Here is a 23724-nt window from a genome sequence, read left to right as displayed (position 1 = left end):
ACTAAAAGGATGCTGAAAGGTGGCGCTGATGGCCCAGTATTTAGGTTCTGCCCTATGTACGGAGGCTAAGTGGGCCGGGACCGGGTTAAAGTCCAGCCTATGGCTCCTTTTACGCATGTCATTCCCCACTATCTCCTGATTCCTTACTATATCCACTTACTCTACTATCAAATAAAGGCAAGAAGCCAAAAAAATGAATCCTTTAAAGAGTGAAAAAAACAAGATCACAAACTGTTACAATTAATTTAACTACTGAACTTCTAGTTATATTCTACTGGACACACCGTTTATACTGGCTTTGAACACTGTTAAGCCACCAACAGTTAAAGCAGCTGGCTTGTTGTTGAAGTGTTGCTTATAAGCAGTTATATTTCTTCTGAAATGAACCTGCCTTTGTGTGTTTATATCCATATAATGTATATATATAATTTGCCTCTGTGTGAGTTGCTGTGTGCACCGACCATAAGTCGCCCCCAGCTGCTGACAGGCACGCTCCAATCCTATTTTCCCACCTGCTTATTCCCTGATGGAAAGGATGAATCCTTCAGACTGTTATTTAAGAAGGATAGGAGAAGGATGGGAGAAAGAGAGAGAGAGAGAGAGACAGAGGGAGGTAGAAGAAAGAGGGAAGCTAAAACAGGAAACATGGGTGCAGGAAAGCATAAGGCAGGAAGGACAAGAGTGAAACATACAGCGAAGAGAAAGGAATGCAGAGCAGGGAGGTTGGAAGGACGTAAGGGATAAGTGCAGGGATGAGAGTGAGATGGAGGAAGGTTTTTAAAGAAGAAACAGAAAATAAGAGAAAAGATACAGATACAAGGGGGGAACAGGAAGATAAAGACAAAAACAGAAAAGAAAGCTAGAAAGATATGAAGACATATATAGAGAAAAGAGTGTGTAGAGAGAGGAACAGAATAACTATTTCAGGCCTGTCTGTGAACTTTGCATGAACCGCCAGAAATAATGTGATGCCATGACAAGCCTGTCCCTCCTTCCACTAGATTTGCTGCATGCATAGGTGTGTGATATGTGGGAGTGGATGTCTGTGAATCTGTGTGTGTGTGTGGTTTCTATATATTGCTTCTGGTGTGCATGTGTGTGTGTGTACATGTGTGTATGTGTGTGTACATGTGTGCTCCAACAGATAGAATAGGATGATGATGATTTGAAATGGAGTTTGGCCTGTGCGTAATTATGATCATCTATCTTTATGCCCCGCCAGCATATCATATCACATCACATCATCTCTCTCTCTCTTGCTAGGTCTCTCTCTGTCTCTCTCTCTCTCTGTTTAAGACACACACACACACACACACACACACACACACACACACACACACACACACACACACACACACACACACACACACACACACACACACACACACACACACACACACACACGCACACACACACACACACACACACGCACACACACACGCACACACGCACGCTCACACACGCTCACACACACACATACACACACACGCACTCACACACGCTCACACACACAAAGACAAAAGCAAATTGAAAGTGGTAAAAGCTGACTGTTTGCTAGTGATGACTTGGATGATGATGGGCTCAGATGGTGTGCTGATTTATTTGTTACTGCTTTTCTGATGTCACATTATAAAACTGTGCACGTGTGTGTGTGTGTGTGTGTGTGTGTGTGTGTGCATTTGTGCACTAATGTGTGCTTTTTCGAGAACGTGTGTTTATGAGTGTGTATTTGCGTTTTCCTGGGTGTGTTTACAATCTATGTGTTTGTGAATGTACACGTATATGCAGGCTTATGTCTCTGATGTGTGCGTGTGTGTGAAAGACTTTATCTGATGCAGATTAGTCAGTGTACTCAGATTGCAGACTGTGTCTCGAAAGCTGCTAGACAAATGAATTTGATTTGCTAATGTAATCAAACTAATAAGAAAAACAGCAATGGGCTGCTGAGCGCAAATCTCTCAATATTTCTGTTTTTCACACTTTTACTTTAACGTCTTTCTAATGAATGACTTTCATATCTCATTTTTTATAGGATAATCATCAAAATTACTTTTAATGAGAGGTTGGTAAGAACACCAGACACCATTTTAAAAATCAGTTGATTTCTTGCTATACATATATTTCATTCAATTACAAGAAGTGCTTCATTTAGGAAAACTACAGTTGTAGAATCCAATTTCACCACACACTCCCTCTCATCTTCAAGTGACTTCTGTTTTTTTTTTCATTTGAATGCAGGTCTGATTTATTGTGACACATGTGTAGTGTGACAGCCACAGCTGGTACAAAGTGAGAAGTAAGTTGTGTGTGTCTTTCTGTGTGATGTGTGTCAGGTCAGTTCACCTCTCAAGGCATAAGGAGTGTGTCATCACCAAGGTGTGACCTGATAGAGGTAATAACAGTGTGTGTGTGTGTGTGTGTGTGTGTGTGTGTGTGTGTGAATTTATTTTCTTTTTTTTATAGCAGGCACCTACAGCAGTGTATGTCATCTCAAGCACATTGTCATGGAAACACTGTCAACACGGTGATGACAAAACAAACAGAGTGTTGGACAGACACTAGAGTCATCACAGACTGACTGTGCGCTCAGAGACAGAATATGTAGGGGCATTTGTGTTTATGTGTGTCAAGCAAATGGCCCCCAAGGATAAGAACAAAATCCTTGATCCTTGAAAAAAGACAAAAACACAAATAAAAGTGAATCAGAGAAAAAGTGAAGTAAACTAGAAAGAAGAAATGCAACGTACAAAAAAGGGAAATGATTTCCTTCCTTTGCCTTCTCATATTGATGAGATGCTCCAATACCCACAGGCTTAATCTAATAAAGAAAGCCCAACTTAATCCAAACATAAAGCTCAGATATCAAATATTCTTTTCCTAATTTGATTTCATCAATATTTGTTTTCATCTGCAAACAGTGATGTGTTTGTTTGTATGGGCTGCAAGAGGAAACCAATGTGGTGGTGCCCTGGAAAATAAGACGTCTCTGATGCACAAATGTGGACAATGAAACAAAGACAAACACACAACAGACACACATAAGCAAACACACGTACTTGAAACCAAGACATCAGCCTCTAAATGTGTTATGTGGCTCAGGGATGGGCAGAAATGGAAATCAAACACACCAAACAGGGCTAGAAGAAATAAACAGGGATTGGAAACACGCACGAGAATTTGCTTTCCAGAGAGCACAAAAGAATCAAAACTGACCGAGGCAATTAACTAAATCTAATGATTGATTCTTTATCTGATTCTAAATCAGATCCTCAAACATTTACAAGATGAATCTCATACGAAAAAAGAAAAGGTGAAGTCAGTTTTATTACATCAAAGAAGGCTATCTGCTTTACCTGAACTGACTGAAAGGTACATTTTTTCCTAGTATCTGTTTTAAGGGTAAAACCTTTTCAGTATAATTCTCATACCTTTGCATGTTGCCTGCATACCTAAAAGTAATAAACTTAACTGTGAGTATGTTTTTATCGCAAAATGTCAGCTTATGTATGTTTGTATTGCTTTCTGTGTAATGGTTTTCATGTCTGCACACTGTGCTGTATTTGTGTCTATGTGAATGAACTGTATGTTTGTGTCTTGTGTTTGTGCGATTAAAAAAGGCACTCAGCATGCTGAGACTGTCAAGGTGAGCTAGCTTTAGCCGACAGAATGGGGGCAAATCTGCTTGTGAGTTTCCATGTGTATTTCGCTTCATACGTTTTTAGATGTTTACCTGTACATGTGAACCTTGACCCAGCATTTTAATGCAGAGGGTAATGGCAGTTAAAGACTGAAAAATAAAGTGAGAGAGAAGTACAGTAGAGACCCCAAACTGAAATAGGAGGTAATTCTATAACAGAATACCAATAAGGCTCATTGATTTAACAATTTAAAAGAAGAGAACCATGTTTGTTTGTGATTGTGTGATTGATAGTGGACAATATTTTTTGTCTTCTGATTTACCACTCTGTAGCCCAAAGCTTGACAACCTCTTTGCTGATTGATGGCAACAACAGACTCAATAAGTAGGGTTACAGAGTGACATCACCACCAGTCTGGGCTTTTACATACCTCTATTACCACACACACAACTACACACAGTGTGTTCACTGTTCTGCATCTCCTGGAGCTCATTGTAAAGTGTTAAAATGTGTGTCAGTGTTAATTTAGAGAGCTGCACTTTCTGAGTCAAGGATGTGGGTATCCATGTGTATATTTGTGAATGTGTGTGTGTGTGTGTGTGTGTGTGTGTGTGTGTGTGTGTGTGTGTGTGTGTGTGTGTGTGTGTGTGTGTGTGTGTGTGTGTGTGTGTGTATGTGCAGGGGTTCTCCTTGGCTGCTGAGACTCAACATTTGATTTGCTAAAAGGAGCAGGACACTTCTATTAATCAATATTTGCTGACTGACTGGGTGTCTTTCTGGCTGATTGACTGGCTGTGTAGTTACTTGACTGACTGATTGGCTCACTTACTGACTGACTGTCTGGCAGCCTAACAGACTAACTGTCTCACTGGCTGAAAATGTCTAAGTGAAAAGCATGTAAGACATGGCTGAAAGAACAAGAGCATAGGAGAACACCTGCAGAGGTGAAGATACAGGAGGGCTTTGCTTATTAGGTAAGCTGAGCTGACAACATTTTTGATTTCATTAGTGTGCTGACGATCCTTCTTTTTCTACATACAGGACTGGAATGGACTCAACAAACCCAGATCACAGTAATCTGTAAAAACATACAGACAGGCAAAACCAGAGAGAATGCAAGTAATGAGGTCTGACTGGGGGGATAAGCGAAGGGGGGAGTTGGGAGACATTGGGGGGACAGGGGTTGAGAGATGAGGTTGACTTGATAATGAAGAGGTTAAGGATACCATGGAGAGAGAGAGGGTGGGAGGTCAGGCCAGACAGAGAGAGAAAAGGAGGGGGAGACGGAAAAAGACCCAAGTATACAGAGGGAAAAAGAGAGGTCACAAGAGAGGTTGAAGAGGTGGGGGACATTTAGCCATCAGGTCAGAATAGTATTGTGTAAAAAGGCTCTTTGGGAGTATCCAAGTTATACTGTGGTAATGTATCTGACCTCCCTGCTTTTCATTTCCACCAATTCCCATGCTTCTGCCCCTGTACATTTCTAAACCACACAGTTAGTGATATAATAACTTTAACTTCACAACTATCAACATGTACAGTATGTATCAATAAACATGCAATTATTAAAGTAAAAAAGAAGAACATACAATATCCAACCTAAAATCTAACCTACAAATACAGCTTAATTTCTTAATCTTCAGTACTTCCTACACCAGTCTTAATACAATAAAACTGAATGGGTCCGACAAATGAGCCCTGAGGAACTCCACGTGTAATTTGTATTAGCCAACAGATATATTTCCACTAGTTATTGTGAACTGCTTAGGCTTCCTTTCTCATCCTATTTAAAACAAGAAAAGAAACACCCTCGCATGTTTAATTTAGGAGGTGTGCTCCCTAGTCAATCAATAAATAATGCTGTGTTTTCAATCCCATACTGTCATTATTTAAAAGTCATCTCTATTAATTAAGGTTATATATATTCACATCTATATATAAAAAAATGTAAAAAATAGATATATAATATTTATTTTACTTTTGAGACAATGATTACTGATGGGAGCCAGGCTACATTTTAACCAAGGAATATTTCTCTACCAGTTTCTCAAATGAAACACGCTAGAAGAAGCAACATCTTCTTGTGGCAGGAAATGTCAGAGTTTATGGAGTAGTGCTAACATTCAACAACACTGACATGAAACAGAGGCTACCAGTCATTCAGACCTACACCTCATTCTTATTTTTAACACCTCTGTGGGTTCTTTCAACACCATTGCTCATTCCAAAATCAAAACAAGCGGAATAAAGACATGACAAAAAAATGATGAAGAGATAGACAGAAGCGTGCACAACATGAAACAAGAGGACTCCCCTTGACACCACCACCACCACCACCACCAAAACACCTTCTGCCATATCTCCATAAAGGCCGATTAAATGAATAGACAGACAGCAAACCCCTACACCCCCCTTCACCCATTTTTTACAGCTCAATCATACCGCGTTACTTTCGACACATAGACCGCTTATCCTGAGTGTCAAAATTGAAAGGGGAAGGAATGGAAGAGAGGGAGAGAGACTGCAGGAAAAAAAGATGAGCAAGTAAAAGGAGATAGAGAAGCAAGAGAATAGTGGAGGGGAAGTGGGGGCGGCCCGAGAGCAATTTCTTTCTTGAATAAAGAAAGAATGGGGGAGGGGTCATAAAGAAACACTAATGGCAAGGCCCCTGGTTCTGGTAAAATAGGCAGTGTTATAGGTTCTGCCTCTCATTCATTGATTCATTCATTTGTTCATTCCTTGCTCTTTTCGTCAAGTCAAGTGCTCGCCTGTCTGTCTATCCCTTTTGTGTCCGTGAGGAGAGATAAGAGCTCCTGGCATGACTGCCCGGTAGTCATTTAGTTATTATGGAGTGAGAGTGAGAGAGAATGAGGGAGTAAGAGAAGAGAAAAGAAAGGATGAAAAGACTAATTTTACAGACAGATAAATGGCTCGTTTTGAATGCCCTCTTTCTTTCTTTTAATTCACTCTCTCATCCTGTTTAAATATTTGCTGTTCTCCTCCTCCTCTCACCTGACCTCTCCTGGTTCCTCCTTCAACACATGCGCTAATACACACATGCTTGACTATGACATTCAGCCTCTTATGCAGCGGGAGTTGTATCTTTGAGAGCTTTTAAAATGATATCTTCTTTTCATTAATAATATGTAAGGATGCAAAATCTTCTTTCAAAAATTTCTAAAAATGTCATTTTTTCCTCTACTTTAGAGTACTGAATCTGGAAGTATGTGTGCGTGTGTGTGTGGCTACTCCTGTTTTGAGTTTCCCACAGCTTAGAACAGCAAGAGGGCTTCTCCAACTTGTGTATGTGTTTGCATGCATTTCATCGCTCTTTGATCCAAATGTGCATGTGTGCGGCGCCTATGTGTTAGAGTCCCATTCCTAGTAGGAAACAAGAGACACACACTGTGTCTGAAACCTCATTTTCTACTTCTAATGACATATCAAATGTTTGCATATAGGCCATATCAGTATGGAAATGAGCGTACACACACACAGACCAGCATAGCTTTAGAATAAAAGGACCAATCAAAGAGATATGTGTGTTTATGTGTGTTGTCACACGTCTCTAAGGTTGGGCGATTCTGTGTGTCAAACACGGCTAGCAACACACACACATACACGCGTAGCCTAGCCTTGTTATCCGAGGGCCTGTCTTGCAGGCAGCCTCTCTAACGCTGAGTGATGTTTAAATTAGTTTACAATTTAGCCTCCTCGCTATCCGCAGACGGCTCTTAACTCAGTGTGTGCATGTGATGTGGTTTTCTGTGTGTGTGTTTGTGCGTGTGGGAGCGTAACAAATTGTTGCCAGTACGGCAGACATCTAATGACTTCAAATTAGCTGCCTGGCGCTCGCCTTGACACGTTGTTACCACTGTTAGCAGCCTGTGTGTGTGTGTGTGTGTGTGTGTGTGTGCGTGTGTGTGCGTGTGTGTACGTGTGTCTGTGCGTGTGTGTGTGTGCGTTTGCAGCGCTGCACAGCCATATCATGGAGCATAAATTGGCTTTACCTCTCCTCTCTCTGCCTCTGTCTTTTTTCTCTTTGTTTCTCTGTCTCTCTCCATCAATTTGATTAAAAAAATTACTGTACCATGGCGAGCAAAGACAGGCCTGTTCACATGTACGCCCTATGGAGTTTTAAGACACACAAAAAAATGCACACGCATACACACACAGTTGACAAGATTTGAAACAAGAAGGCTACAAAAAGGTTAACCTGTCTATTCTAGTCTATCCTATTCAAGACTTAAGTCATTGTTTTGTATTGTATAGTATTGTGTGTGTGTGTGTGTGTGTGTGTGTGTGTAGAAGTCTGATAAAGACTGTCAAGGAGGTGTATTTCTTGCTGACAATCGTTTCAATCCTGAGTGAACAGTAGATCACGTTCTGTGCGTACCATGTTTTTATGTGTGTACGTGTGTGTGTGTGTGTGTGTGTGTGTGTGTGTGTGTGTGTGTGTGTGTGTAGGAAGGCGAGTATTAGATCAGTGTTGCAAACAATGAAGATTTCATAAAGTGTCCACAACACACACACAAACACACACACAAACACACACAGTTGGAAGATGAAGAGTTCTATCTTTCTGTGGTAGCAGTGGATTGCCCCTCTCTTTCATCTAATCACGCCATCTTCTCTTCTCCGCCAAGCAATCCTTGCGCTTTGCTCCCTCCACACAGAAAGCAGCACACACAAACATACACACACGCACACACGCACACACACACACACACACACACACACACACACAGAGATTTAACCTACCACATGGCTATCTCACTCTACCCACTTGTAAAAGTAGTGAGCAAAGGAAAAAGAAAGACAGATGTATAATTCCATAAATAAACATCACGTATGTTGGTGTGTATATTTGCATGTCAATTCTTGTGTGTGTGTCTGTGTGTGTGTGTGTGTGTGTGTGTGTGTGTGTGCATGTAATATGCAGTAACTTTAGGCATATAAAGAGGGAGAAAGAGAGAAGGAGAGAGGGATAAATGGATTAGAAGAGAAAGCAAAAGGGAGTAAAACGCAGGTCAGGGAGATTAGAGGATAGGAGATGGTATTGGAAAGATGCTATATGTTGTTTTGAAAGCAAAATATAAATATTTAAGGGCTAAATTTAGTTTCTAGATCAATACATATGTCTGCTTATTGCCCATATAGCAGCACATAAATCAATACACTAACAAGAAGCAATGTATATTCCCATCTCTCCTTTCCTTTCTCTCTCAGTCTTTTTTTCTCTTCTCTTTGTTATTCTCACATTTATTGATAAGACATAAAAAAAATATCATTTGGAGATCCTGTTATCCAAAACCATTGACTTTATTATTATAGATTTACGCAGCATGACTGAGTGGTATTTATGTCTCTAATATGGTGTTTCCCCCCTTTGCTTTCATATCCTGGGATACTCTTTGAGCAGTGGCATCAGGAGGTAATTCAATTCAATACAATACAATTCTTTTCTGTTCTGTCTTTTCTATAACCATTGACAAATCTTTGCAGTAATCTATGTTTATCTGAGACACCATTATTCGTTCTTCAATATTGTCACAGCAGGCTCCCTCACTAAAAACAAAAACACATTCTAGCTTTCATCTCTCACCTTTATACTTTAATTTAGCCAACAAAACACCGTTTTCTGTGCAACGATTTACCCGATGCTGCTAAAGGTAGCGCTTTACTGAAATTATTCTTTTTGTATACTGAAATTAGTTAATTAACTGTCAGGTTTAAAACCAGTAAGGCAAATCTGTGGTTAAAAGGCCTTGCAGTATACACTGTACAGTGACTGCAGGCACACACACACAAACACACCCACAAACACATACACAGGTCGAAGGTAAAGGGATTGGATTGTTAGTTCAAAAGGTCAGAATGTGTGTGTGTGTGTGTGTGTGTGTGTGTGTGTGTGTGCGTGTGTGTGTGTGTGATATAAGTGAGGTCATTTGGTCAGCCTGTTGGAGGAGTCAACAGTTCACACTGTCTGGGTTCAAGGATTAGGGTGGAAGGTCACACCTTAGCACTAGGTGAACTTGTATGTATGTTCACCTGTATGTGAGTGCCTGAACTACTTTAACCTAGTACTTTCTCTGCTAATTAAAACAGCTTGTGTGTTTGTGTGTCCTTCCTGTGTGGGTGTGGGTGTGTGTTTCAAATCTTCAATAATTTGGTTGAAGAAAAAAGGTATCTTGTTTGATTGTGTACAAACAGATTCAGGTTAGGCTCAGTGAAGGTAAGGGTGTACAACTCTTTTTCACCTACCTGGGATATGTTTGGCCCAGCCGATGTTGACCACCAGCTCTCTGTCAGCCAGGTCGCACAGCGTAGTCAGGGCCTTGATGTCGCTATCTGGTACTGTTGGGTCAGGCATGGCGTAAATCTTCTCTGGCTCGGCCACCAGCAGGTGAGAGACGATTTTGTTATCTGCAAGGCAGCCAAAGGCAACTGACATGACCACCAGACAAGGAGAAAGACACACAGAGACAGAGAGATGGTGAATATTTGCTTCAGTAGGCTACAAACTGTTCCACACGATTTAGGAGCAAACTTGACTTATAACATGGCTTGAATATCAAATCAACAGAAACAACTCAGCATATTTATTCAACTCAGCACAAGCATGCAGCAAAAAATCTTCAGTCGTCACGTTAAAACCTTACAATTGTAAACAATGTTCATGAAGTTATGCTCGTTTAAAAGTCAAAGTTAAAAAAATACATTGCAGAGAATATTAATATTACATTGCATCGTAAACTTTAGAACACTCAGATTCTACCCATTTTGATGAATGCAAGATCAAATAAGAGGATGATCTATTACCATTCATTGTCTACATGTCCTGAGAAATGTTTTTCACAATGAACCACTAGATAATTGATTTGATTCCAGTAAATTGGCAGGACTAAAGAGGAATAAAAATGATTGAAAGCTTTTCAGTTTCGGAAATGCTTCAAGGTGTGATTAAAGGCAATTACTGCTGGTGATTTAGGCTGCACAAAATGCTTTCTTTTTGTTGTACAGCCTTAAGAAGCTTTGCCGATACATATAGCAGGGTAAGACCACTCTGAAAGCCAAACAGCTCAGCTGGTAATGGTGACATGTGGTGATGAGATATCTGCGGCCCATTAGTGACAGACTGATACCCTGCTTCCAAATTAATCCACTGACTAATGAAGCATGGAAATAATAACAGAGGATAGAAGAGCAGGAGAGGAGCAAGGGATAGATGAAGAGCCACAGAAAAAATACAAGAACAGAAAAGGAGAAGACAGAAAGGTAGAAATAGAGTCATGGGTAGACAGGAAGAGAAGAGAGACTGACAGCTAGATAGAGATAAACACTGAGAGAGTGAAACAGAGTAAGGGGGATGAGTTGTGTATGGATCCAACACTCTCCACCCCCAATTCTGTTTTACACGCACACACGTAAAAAAAAAAAATATATATATATATAGTTCTATCCTCTTCCCTCCAGCTCCAGGGTCGTTTGAGCCAAAACCAATCCCAGTCAAAGTGCAGTATCTGTGGGTAAATCTTATTTAATGTTTCCCTAATTAGAATCAATGGAAGCCCATTTCCAAACCCTGGGCTATTGTTCTGTTCTCACACAATCAATGGGGACGCTGAGGCTGGGGATTGGGCTACAGATAGATAGGCTGTGTGCGTTTATCTGAGGGACAGAGACAGAGAGACAGACAGATTTTTGTGTGTGTATTGACTGAGTGTAAGAGATAAAGAACAAGAGAAATCCTGCAAGTCTATTTCAAGCCTGTATTTTTGTTTTGTTTTTAAGAGTAGGTTGGTTTTTATGTCAGAGAGAGATACTATGTTCATATCATTATTTAATGGAAAGATGTAAACTAGGGACTAACTTGAATAAGCACTTTGAGTGATGATTGATGATTTAAGTAAATAAGTCATTCAAAACAGGAAAACATCTTGATGGAATACTAATAGGATTTAAGAGTTAAATATCACTTATCCAGTTTAAGGAAATTAGTCTATAGCATGCCAGAGGAGACATTCAGTTTGCATGAACACATGGTCTATATATGCAAACAAAAACATTATAATCACACACACACACGGTGTGCATGCATTTTTATTATCCCATCATTTCAATGATTAGTAGTGCAGAATTCCCGGTAAGCTGTCGTGCAGCCATTCAGCATATTGGCCTAAAGCAGAATATGCTCCAGCTTTAAGCAAAATGGGCTTTTGGGACCAAGCTGCTAAACACTGCTCAATCTGCACTGCATGAGAGTGTGTGTATGTGTGTGTGTATGTGAGCAGACGGTTAGCTGAAGAGCTAACTCTAGTTTGATGTGGTTGCCAGATTGGATTTAATCCGGATTAGGGTACTGGCTGGTCCTCTTCCCTTCCTTCCTCTCCCTCCTTCCTCTCCCTCCCTCCCTCCTGCTTCTCTCTCTCCCTCTCTCTGAGAAATGTTCCCATTTAGCTTCTCTCTCTCTCTTTCGCTCTCTCACTCTCTCCCTTGTTAATTTTTCAATCATCAGGCTTTGGCGATGGTTTTATTCTTTAAAAAACACAGCCAACCCATCCGGGGCTAAATGAATACCTTTACAGTGAAATATTACACATATAAAATGTTATGACCTGGTAGCAGTAGTGCCAGGAGATAAACTTGGTCTCAAACAGATGGGCTTCTCACTACCGTGTCTATTTACGTGTGTGTGTGTGTGTGTGTGTGTGTGTGTGTGTGTGTGTGTGTTTGTGTGCGTGTGTGTGTGTAGACGTGTGTTTAAATGTTTTTACTGTCCAACTGTCTCCATCAGGATAGAGACAGATTGAAACGCAGTTCCTTGTTCTTCTGGTCTCTCAATGACGAGTCCGTACCATAACATGAACACTACCTACACGATGCGCAAGAATGTAACTATTTTTTCCATTTTTCTAGGGAGAAGTTTCCTTGTGTTCTGTCTGTTTGTGTTAGTCTTTTATTGTTTCCTCTGCGCACCACAACAGATTCTGTTGCTGCTGTAGCACATATGTCAATTTGTAGAGTACAGTATGAGCTACTTTGCCCCAAGGACAGTATGCAAGAGACTGTTCTTGAGAATCACTGCTTCAAGTGAGAAAAAAAGGCATTTTACATATAAATTCAGACTTGAGGTGTGCTCTTACATGGTTTCTTGGGAGGCAGAGCCAACTGTGGGTTCAGATATGGACTGTTGTCAGCATCTATCCGGCGTTTATACTTCTGTCTCCCACCACGAACCCTGTCCAGACGAACTCCTGGAAGACATAAAAAAGTGTATCAACATGATGTGCATTACACTGGCTTATAGAATAAACAAATCTAGCAGTTGCAAACATACATAGAAAGAGAAAGTGAAAATGAATGGAAAGATGAAGGTGACAGGAAAAGGTCAGACCTCAAGGAAAAGTACACATAAGATCTGAGTTTGACGTGGTGAGAAACATCCTGGTACTGCATTGCATGCATGTACACGTGTGTGTGATATGCAGGTAGCTCCTTTCAAGTTCTTGTCAAGCTTGCTAAACTCATGTGCTTCTTTTATTCTACAACAAGATTAATTTATAGAGACAACAATGGAGTTGAGGGCTGCTCTCTCTCTCTCTTTTTCACACTCACACACACACACACACACACACACACACACACACACACACACACACACACACACACACACACACACACACACACACACACACACACACACACACACACACACAATCTCTTTCTCTAGGTTTCTGACTCTTTCCCTGTCTCTTCCCCAATCGCCGTCTCCCTCTCTGTGTCTCGTTAATTAATTGACACAAAGGAGTCCTAATTTAATTAGTCCTATCTCTCAAGGGATTGGATGTTACCGTGGTTACCACTTAAAGATGGATAAGGAAGACAGAGGTGTCATATGCCCCTGAGGAGAGGAGGAGAGGGAAGGGGAGGGGTGGAGGAATCCTAAAGAGCTGCCAAATGTATTAAAACTAAACCTCAGGTATTTGAGAGTGAGATCCAAAATGGCTGATGCCAACTAGCTAAGATGTTCAAGACATGTCTCTTTTTACCTTCTCTATCTTAAGCCATGCAGAAAGGAGCCACAGGTCAGATTAGTTGCCCGCATGGAAGACCACGGCCTCTGTACACAGGACATGCCCACTTACCACTAGGCTACTGGAGCACCCATATGTGTTGTGTTTTGACATTAAACCTATAAAAGCTTTTTGAAATGCCCATTTGCAATCATACGATTATATTTCTGAGAGCAGCCACAGTCGTGTCATCAAGAAAAATAGGAGTTCAAACAACCAAAAGGGCCACTAACTCTCAACAGACATCTAGAGGGCTTATCTGTAGGAACTTAATCAATGGAATTCCTCCATGTATCCCACTGTGAAACACTGACTGAGTGAGCGATAGGCAAGGGAAAGTCAGATTAACAGTGGTTGGTAGATTAACAGAAGAAATGGTTTTTGATCCTTGCTATTATATTTTCTGTTACTGAAGATTTTATGTGTTCACACTAAGCATAAAACAATGCATTCAGAGTGATTTGTAAGGCTTTCTGAGGAGTCTAGATTTTCTTTCTTAACATAAAGATATTTACATCCTTTGGAAATGTGCTGACCATGAACACGACAACACACCTCAGAGTTTTAACAGAAAGACATTCCTTTGCAGAGAAGAAAAAATGTCAGTGGCAGGTTTGTTCATTCTCTAGCATTGAAAGAGTGTTTAAAATGTGTTTCTCTGTTTTATTTGTGTTTGGTACATGTCATGTCACATCTGTATGTGGCAGCATATTTGATCTAAAGCATCTTACCTGAGTGCATGCATTTTCAAATGGAATGTAATCCTTTAGAAACCTCAAACTAGCTTTGGAAGCAGTCGGCCAAGTGTACTGGACATTGACTGCTGTGTGTGTGTGTGTGTGTGTGTGTGTGTGTGTGTGTGTGTGTGTGTGTGTGTGTGTGTGTGTGTGTGTGTGTGTGTTTGAGACAGGAATAGGTAGACAGAAGGGCTGACAGTCCAGGTACAGTTGGGGGAGGCAGTGTCAGCAAACGGTCAAGAAACTCTTAGCACCAGGGGGTACAAATGCACTCACGCACCCACTCTCTGCTCTCTCTTACACACACACACACTGACACAAAAACTCTAACACACCCTCATGTTGTGTTTGGGTTTCGCTGCAACAAGCAGCTTGCTCAGTCACTACCTGGGTCAGTGGCTGGTCAGAAGAGGAGAGGAAGACAGACAGGAGGAAGAAGCAGAGTATTGGAGTCAGAAAAGTCGAAGGACAGAGGAAATGAGGGAAAGGGTCAAATATACAGGTGGCACCAGAAAATAAAGGCAGCATTGGCAGGAGAGCCAAGCAACACATGCTAAGTGTGTATCCTCAATTTCAGAGTAAAGTGTAACACTTATGGGAGAAGATGTTAAAATTACTGTTTATTTTGTCTAACCATCTACACACACTTTCTCTCATACATCCTATTGCAGACACACATTTCAACCATTACCCACACACTCACATGAAGGCTCTCAAATGTTCTCTCTCTCTCTTCCTTACACCTAAAAGACTCAGACTGTGCTGAGCTCACTTTATAAAGAGCCCTCTCTAACTACCTCATCTATTTTCCACCAAATTAACTCTCTCTCAGCACTGATTAATGATCGAATCTAAATGAATCAAATTAAAATTTGAAAATTATATTTCCAAAGCCCACAAAAAAGAGACAGGAGGAGGCTAGGGGGAGAGTGAGAGTGCTCTACCTCCTGTTAACAAATGAGCCTTCAAGTTGTAAAGAATGGGCAAGAGGGGAGAGTCGGGAAGGTCTGAGGGGAGGAGGGGAGAAGAGAGGAAAGGGTCTTAGGAAGTGAGGAAATGTAAGGATAAAAAAATGTTAAGAGGAAAGGAACAGAATAATTAAAGAGCCAATGGGTTAGAAATGGGAAATAAAAAAAGCGAGAAAAAAATTCAGATAAATATGAGAAACACAAAAGAAAGAATGTGATAAAAGAAAGCAGAAAGAAAGTATATAGTATAGGTTGTAATATAAAAGCAGGGTAATGGATGGTCTAGTAAACAAAGAAGAAAAAGTATGATATAGTACAGAAAAGGGGGGAAGCTTTGAGGGCTAATAAAAGGGAAATGAGATAGGGTTAGAATAATGAGAGAAAGGGAGAGATCCATGAAAGAGAGGAAATCCACAGAGGTTACACACCTTAATTATATCCTTTAATTATTATGTCAACTAACAGTGCACCTCTACTCAGTCTACTGCCTCCACTTCTACACTCACACACAGAATCCCCCCACCACATTTCCTTGATGTTCAATAACAGTATTATAACAGTCTATTTTTCTTTTTTAAAAACATGACAAGTTATGTACCTGTCACACACACACACACACACACACACACACACACACACACACACACACACACACACACACACACACACACACACACACACACACACACACACACACACACACACACACACACACACACACACACACACACACACACACACACACACACACACACACACACACACACACACACACACACACACACGATGACAGTGATGAAGGTGAATCTTTCCTATCGTGGGAATATTGCTGCCTGTCAATAGCATGAACTGCACTGATCACATCGGCATAGATTTTACACAAAACTGGCGTCACTCTATGTCAGCATGTGTGCATCTGTGTGGGTCTGTGTGTGTGTGTGTGTGTGAGTGTGTGTGTGTGTGTGAGTGTGTTTTAACAGTTGAGGGATTGCTACTGAAATGCCTGTGACACCAAAGTGCTTTTAAAGAGAGAACAGGCAGGAAGGGAGTGAAAAAGAGGCGAAAAAGAAGAGAAAGACACAAAATGAATTGATTTCAGATGGTCAATGATATGATAAGAGAGTGAAAGAGGGAGCAAAAGGGAGAGAGGGATGGAGTGGAGAGAGGAGTAAGAAGAGGAAATAAAATGATTGATTTCTGTTGATCACAGCAAGAGGAAAGAGAAATGACAAAAAGAGAAGAAGAAGAGAGACAGAATCTAAAGAGGCAGGGATGAGGGAACAGTGAGAGGGAGAGAGAGAGAGTTTTATGATAATTGAAGTTGTAACAGGGTTGCAGTCTCTCTTCCAGCTTCAACCAGGTTATCACCTTATGTTTCTGAGAGTGTGTTATTTGTGATTGAGTGTGTGAGTGTTAACCACAGTGTTGATGTAATAACATGGAGGGTTTTCCTTTGTGGTTTTAAGAACTGATGGCCAAGTAGATTGGGTAGGACAACAGGCTGGTTTAAGCCTGTTGTGTATTGCGTGTGTGTGTGTGTGTGTGTGTGTGTGTGTGTGTGTGTGTGTGTACCTCTTACTTGAAGAAACATATAATGTGCCTGAAAATATCTAAAGGAATCCTGTGTCTGGTTAACTGGTAGGTTTAAACTTTGAGAAATCAAGCAGTCCTAAGTGTCAAGTTTCATATGTTTTTTTTTTGTTGGTAGTTTTTGAAAGAAGAGCTCGAACAAAGAAAAATAAAAGGAGCATGTTTGAGGGGTAGATTTGAGGTTAAGAGGACAGCGTGTGTTGTGTCATGCAGTGACGTTAGTTTAGACCAGAACAGATCAGAACAGCACTGCCTGAGGCAGCGGGCAGGTGGCTGTCACTGGTGTGTGAATATGTGTGTGTGTTTGTGTGAAGGCGGGCATGTGTGTGAGAGCTTGTGACGTCCATGTAATGTGCTGCCTTTTCTGAAATATTGCCCCCTTTTCTGTAAGGCCTTGTTTGTTAAATGCAATGATAAATCACAAATTTCTATGGATGGTTATTTATTGTACTTTGATGCCAATTTTATTCTATCTTTTTAAATTCCATATTTCCAAAAAAAGCTGAGATAAGATGATCGCTTAATGAATGACACAGTCGAAAGGATATTTTAGCAATGATTAATGTCTTAATTCATAAAAAAACTACAAATTCAAGTAAATTACAAAGTGATACTTGATGAGTGGAATTTGTGACAGGATATTTTTTTAAGTATTGCTAATTTGAACTTTCAAATGCAGCTAAAAACAATAACCATAATTGGTTCAAGTCCTCTCTTATATACTTTTCTTTTCCAAAACAGTTGTCCTGCCACATCTACCTTCCTCAGAAACAAACAGTGCATGTGAAAGAGAGTGGACCACTTAGGCAGATCGCCCGTCACAGTATTTCCATTATCGCTACTTTCGAGTCGGGATGCAACCAGATGCCATTCACACACACAAACACTCTCACACACTCGCTCGGGACAGACGCTACAGGGCCAGATTTAGCTACAAGTTTCCCATGGGGGAACACCAGACGCCACCAGTTGTCTGGCGCTTCCTTCCTCTGTTTCCCCTGTCCTCTTCTCGTCTCCTCCCCTCTCCCCCATCACTTGCCCCCTTAGTCATTCCCTACTTTCATTCTTTCTGCATTACTTCTTGTGTTTGTCTGCACTTTTCTCAATTCAAACTGTGTTTTCTAGATATTTTGATTTCTCTTTTTGGTCAATTTGAAGAAGTCATGTTTCCTTTATGAGAGACAAATTGTCTTTGAGTGTTTAGTATTCTTACATGAGTCGAGCTGTGCCCTAGAACGTTAGGTTAGGTTATGTTTTGGATGCATGCGTGCAGCAATGAGATCTGATAGCAGCAGTCATTTGTTGAGCTACGAAAGGGGTTATGACGTACACTACCAGCTGCATATGAACACCAAACTCACACACACCGGCATCAGCACTCACACAGACTGGGGCCTTCCACCCGATCTCACTCATTAGGTCTTAGAGGCTGTGGGGAGCACTGCCAAAGTTGGCATCAGCTTTAAGTGTGTGTGTGTGTGTGTGGGGTGTGTGTGCACGGCTCAGTGCCAAGGTTTATATTTGCAGTCCGTGGTCTCTGTAGTTGTCTACCATCTGAATCCAGCTGGCCGTTTACAGCAAAACAGAAACGAAGGCTTTGGTTTTGCTTTAACACATTCTGTGTGTTTAACCAGGATTCATCACACGTGCCATCATCAAAGCTGCTGTGTTGTAAGGGAGCAGGTCTGTCAATATGACCATATGTACAATTTAGATGCATTCTGAATACTTCTGGCTCGTAGACCGTGTGCCTCTGCCAAAGCTTTCATGTTCAAATGTCTGATCTGTGTTTTGTATTCTGTTCATGACAATTCTACGCATTACTGCTCAATTTGAATGCATTATGTCTGTCTTGCCATGCCAGATTGCTATAATAGAAATAACTGTGACAACTAAAATACCTTGGCTTGTAAGCAGTCATATTTAACTCAAATTAAATGTATTTTCTGAGTTTGGATTTGTTGAAAATTACAAGCTGCTAATTTTTGCTTCTATCAAATCCTTTAGCTGCAACAGAATCAGTAAACCCCCCCCATCCCCCACAACCCCTCTCTCTCTTGGCAGAATCAAGCCCCGCCCCTGTGACCTTTTGGTCTTCAGCTGACGCATCATTATGACCTCATTAAAAATGGACAGACAGCCATTGCCAGAGGGGAAGTTCTCATAATATAGTCAGGTCTTTTAATTGCCTTGCTTTAGAAATTAGCTGGTACATATTGGTGGGTGGGTGCTTCTCGTTCGTTCATTCTTTCAGTTTACCCCCCTCAGCTCGTTCACTGCTCTCCTCTGTGCAAGAAACATTCAATTTCTTTCACACAAACTGGGCTTTCTGTGTGTTTATTTTATTTGGATGATCAGGGGTTAATTTCAGCTAACATATGAGAAAAAAGTTCCACTCTGAGTTGATTTACTTACCGCCTGGCCTCTTGATAATCTCTTTCTTTTCCTCACAGACATGCACACACACTTCCTTGCTGCCTCTTTTGCTCTTCATCTCACCCTCTCTGTCTCCCAAGGCGACAAAGCTAATTTGAGGCAGATCTTGCCCTAAGGGGTAAACTACAGCATCTACACACATGCATCAACACACACATACAAAGAGACACACCATGTCCTCCACCTCGCACACACTCCACCCTTACCACTTTATCTTCACCTTTTTTCCGTGAGCTAGCCCCTGACAACTGAGGTTAGCTCTGATGCTAACTGATCTAGCCACTTACCATTATCATCCATGCAATTCTGCTTCAACCATACTTCTACCCAGAAGGGCAGCATGAAACACAGCAAGCAATGTTCTTACATGCTGTGTCTGAAAAGGAGTGTTAGATAGGCGTGATATAATAATCACCAGTGGTCTCGCTATGATACAGTGCGTACAAGCCATACTACCAGTGTACGTTGATAAATAAAACCCTAGGTCATTTAATAATTTTCTCTCCTTCTTTACACTGGTCTAAATAAATATAGATCATAAATCTATCTTCAGGCTGTATTCAACATGATATCACAAAAAATGTGCTTGGCTAATGTAATAATTTTAAAATCAGACCACCTTAACCACTTTACCTTTTATTGCAGTAAAATAATATTTTTTTCTGCTGGGTAAATATTCACACAGCTTTAGACATGAAACAGACATGTCACTGAGGGGAAATGGTAATGGAATACATAAGGCTCTTTTGTATTGGTATCTATCTTTTCAAATTCCCCAGTTTAAAATCAGTACAAAGGAAAAAAGTGTAAAAAATTGATACACCCATTTTCCAAATGACCCTTATTCATATGTAGAGCAGGGTCTCCTGTATCAAATTCACACACAGCACAACAAATGGGGTGGCTGTGGTCTGTCATGTTGATGTATATATACATATAACCCTAGGTATGTGTGTGCGTGTGCATGATAAATGTGGAGTGGAGCAGTGGCGCAGCGAAAACAAAATGCAGCCGTAGTTCTGCTCTCTGAAGGCTAAGTGTACAAACCACATCCTTAGGAGTTGAAATCAATAACAAAACTACCTCTTCTTCACTCATTGCTGAACAGAAACTGTGCTAAAAGAAGTTGTTTGATGACAAAAAAAATGAATCGTTTTTTAAAATGACAGCTCTGTCTGGTGTTTATCGATGAAGCGATGTGGTGTCTGTGTCCAGAAGGAGATGCAGCCTGAGCAGTGAGACTGTTTGAGCTGCCAATAATACATGCACTTACACATGTGTGTCTGTGTTTGTGGCCACACGCACATGCACGAGACAAAACAGGAGATGAGACATCGGTTCTGCCGATGTCAGATCGACTGGGAGAACAAACGCTACGACAGCAGCTTGTTGGGAGTGTGTGTGTGTGTGTGTGTGTGTGTGTGTGTGTGTGTGTGTGTGTGTGTGTGTGTGTGTGTGCGTGTGTGTGTGTGTGTGTGTGTGTGTGTGTGTGTGTGTTTGTGAGTATGTATGTGTACAAAAGAGGGAGGGAGGCAGAGAAAGTTAGAAGAGAGTGAGCTTTTCAGTAAATCGGGGCTAATGGGGATGGTTTCTTTATTTATCTTGTTGGAGTGTTTACATGTCTATGTTCTTTTCTCAGACTTTTCTTCAGTTTTGCTGATTCAAAATATAGTTCAAGTAAAATTTGACCTTGATGTAAGACTCTGGCCACCTTCTTTTATCACTTTTATGTTTTTCTTTTAGTTTAAGAAATAGTTTCTTGGCCTATACGGTATTTTTTTATCAAAACAAGAATGCTTGTTTTTGTCCAGCAGTGCTTTTTGTAAGTTGAATCTTGCATGACAACCATGTGTGTGGTGTCACTGTGGGACATTATTCATCTCATGCATTTATTTTTCTGAAAACTACATTTATGTTGTACATGTTTTTATCAGTTTATTTGAGCAATGGCAAAGTGTGACACTGAGCCTGTGAATTTGCAGACCCATAAACGACCAACAGCTTGTTAGGTTAATAACAAATTCATGTTTTTGTTTTTATTACAACTGTCTAACTCAAGCTGTTATGGGTTCACCTAACAGTTTGGGAGTGGGTTGAAAGCTGCAGGTTTGGATGAGTGTTGTGGTGCCAACAGGATGAAGAGAACAGCAGGCCAAGTGGAGAATATATTGAAGAGAGGCAGAGGAGAAGGAATATAAACAGTACAAAAATACTGAGTGGGAGAACTGGAGGGAGAGATGAAGACAGGAATGGATGGAGGGAGGGCTGGCAGGCGTCGGCAGAGGCACGCTCCCTGACCACTGTAAGGAAGGGGGCGTAGGCCAGGTCTCCCATCAATTACAACCTTGACCCTCCTCTCCTCTCCTTTCTCTCTCTCACACACTTTCTGCTTCATTCAACCATCCTCCCCCTGCCTCTCATCCTCCCCTGGTCCCTCTCCTCTGCTCCTATAAATCAATCTGTTCTCCCTCCCTTCCTCCCCCTAGTTTTCTCCCGCCGCTCCCCTCCTGCTATGCCTCTCTCTCCCTCTGTATCGGCCATCCTCTTCATCCCTCACCACTCCTCTCCCTCCTTTCATCGTTGGAAGTGCAAAGGGAGTAGAAAGGTCAAAGGTGGGCAGACGAGAGGGGGGAGAAAGAGGCAGAGGCAACGAGGGAGTGTGAAAATGAGAGAGTGAGTGTATTTAATCAGAGTGGTGTGGAGCAGATGATAGCTCTAATGTTTTGTTACCTTTTTTTTCACCAGAAAACATCTGCTAAATGTGAGGATATCATTTGTTTTAACTGGGACTTTGAATGTAATCATTCCCACACCAATGCCTGTATGTAACTTGTGTTTGTGAAAGTTAGAAATATACATAAAAAAGACAAATGTAGAAAAATATCAAGCAATGGTGAGACAAAAAGACAATGAGAGTCATGGAAAGAGAGAAAAACTTTCTGAGGACACTCAAGGACTATAAAAATATGAACATTTAAGGTGAACAAGGTTCTAAAAGATATACTTATATCAAGTCTTAAAAGAAGAATTAGCAAGTTCTTAGAAGTGTTACATGTAGCATTGCTTAAAATCAATAACTGATTGTTATAGTCGAATGTCCCCCTTTTTTTTTTGCAAAACATACCCCATATTTAAATGAAAGCACAGTGTTTCTCAAATTTGTGTCCACAATTCTCATGGGACTTTTTTGTATTTATTCAATTGTTACTAATGATTACTAATGAAGAGTTTCCAGAGCTTTTGGAGCATCAGAAAATGATTTCTGAAAACCAAAAAATCAGTCGAGAAGCACATGATGCTGTAATGAGACTTTTGGAAGTTTGCACCAAAAACCAAATCAAATGAATAGATTTTGTAATAGGTTTGAAAATGCTACATGTAGCACATTTAACAGAGAAAGATAAGGAAGAGACCTTTTCCCTTACCCTCCCTCAGCATGCCCACAGTCAGACACTTCATGAAGCGGCAGGCCTGGCAAGACTTGCGTCTCCTCTTGGTGATCTCGCACTCGTTGGTGGCTGGACAGCTGTACTCTATGTTGCCTGTATGTAAACATGTTGGAGGAAGAAAAAACAAAGGTTTCATTTTAGACGGATACATCCACAAACCAGTGTTAAGGTTGAGTCAGATCAGTCATCAGGCATCACAGCGCACCAGCTCACTCTCAGTAAATTGTGGAAACAACGATCTAAAAACAGACCATTGTACACAACATTAGCGCACACACAACTTTCATGGCTTTTTCGAACAATAAACCTTGTTTAACATTAGTAACATTTGGTACAACATATTATTTCCAACCGAAGGTTCAGGTGTGAGTTAGTAGTTTGATTATCATTAACTAGCGAATTCTAAAGTCAGCCAAACTTAACTGTATCTCTATAGTGAGAATGGTCATTTGTTTTGTTTTTTGGTATTCAGTTTAGTATTGACAACACAGACCAGGACTGAACAAGAGGTACGATTGAATTGTTGAGAAACTGATCGAGTGATGACCTCATTAGAAAACCAAAACTTTAAATGACAGGTAAAAACACATCATGACTGAATATTTAGGAACCTGTCCATTTTTCCCATGTGTCACTCAGGTAAATCTGAGGTTGCGTGACAAGCTTCAGTACACTCGCAGTAACAATCCTGTGCAGAGCCCATGCTCAGATTATCAGACGATTTAAGTCTATTAACTTAACAACACTGCCAACTTAAACAAAAACACCTCAGTGTGTTAGAGGTTAATACCACTTTGACCAGGAAATGTTCACTGCCTCATTGTTTCTTG

At 40.8% G+C, this 23724-nt stretch overlaps 1 protein-coding gene across 3 annotated transcripts in view; it reads right to left on the bottom strand.

The window, feature by feature from the left end:
- The window catches only part of esrrga (estrogen-related receptor gamma a), a 72402-nt gene that overhangs the window by 19630 nt on the left and 29048 nt on the right, over positions 1–23724 (bottom strand). For 2 of the 3 annotated variants that reach the window (XM_065953098.1, XM_065953097.1), the window contains exons 4-6: positions 22871–22987; positions 12785–12895; positions 9903–10085 (exon numbers count right to left, since the gene is read on the bottom strand). In XM_065953098.1, the coding sequence (XP_065809170.1) occupies positions 9903–10085; positions 12785–12895; positions 22871–22987 (411 nt within the window). The remainder of the gene's footprint in view (positions 1–9902; positions 10086–12784; positions 12896–22870; positions 22988–23724) is intronic. The other variant, XM_029278619.2, reaches the window with a different exon arrangement.

This window comes from Labrus bergylta, chromosome 3 (assembly GCF_963930695.1).
Source record: "Labrus bergylta chromosome 3, fLabBer1.1, whole genome shotgun sequence".
NCBI classification, from domain to species: domain Eukaryota; kingdom Metazoa; phylum Chordata; class Actinopteri; order Labriformes; family Labridae; genus Labrus; species Labrus bergylta.
This window is presented reverse-complemented; position numbering and strand designations above follow the sequence as displayed.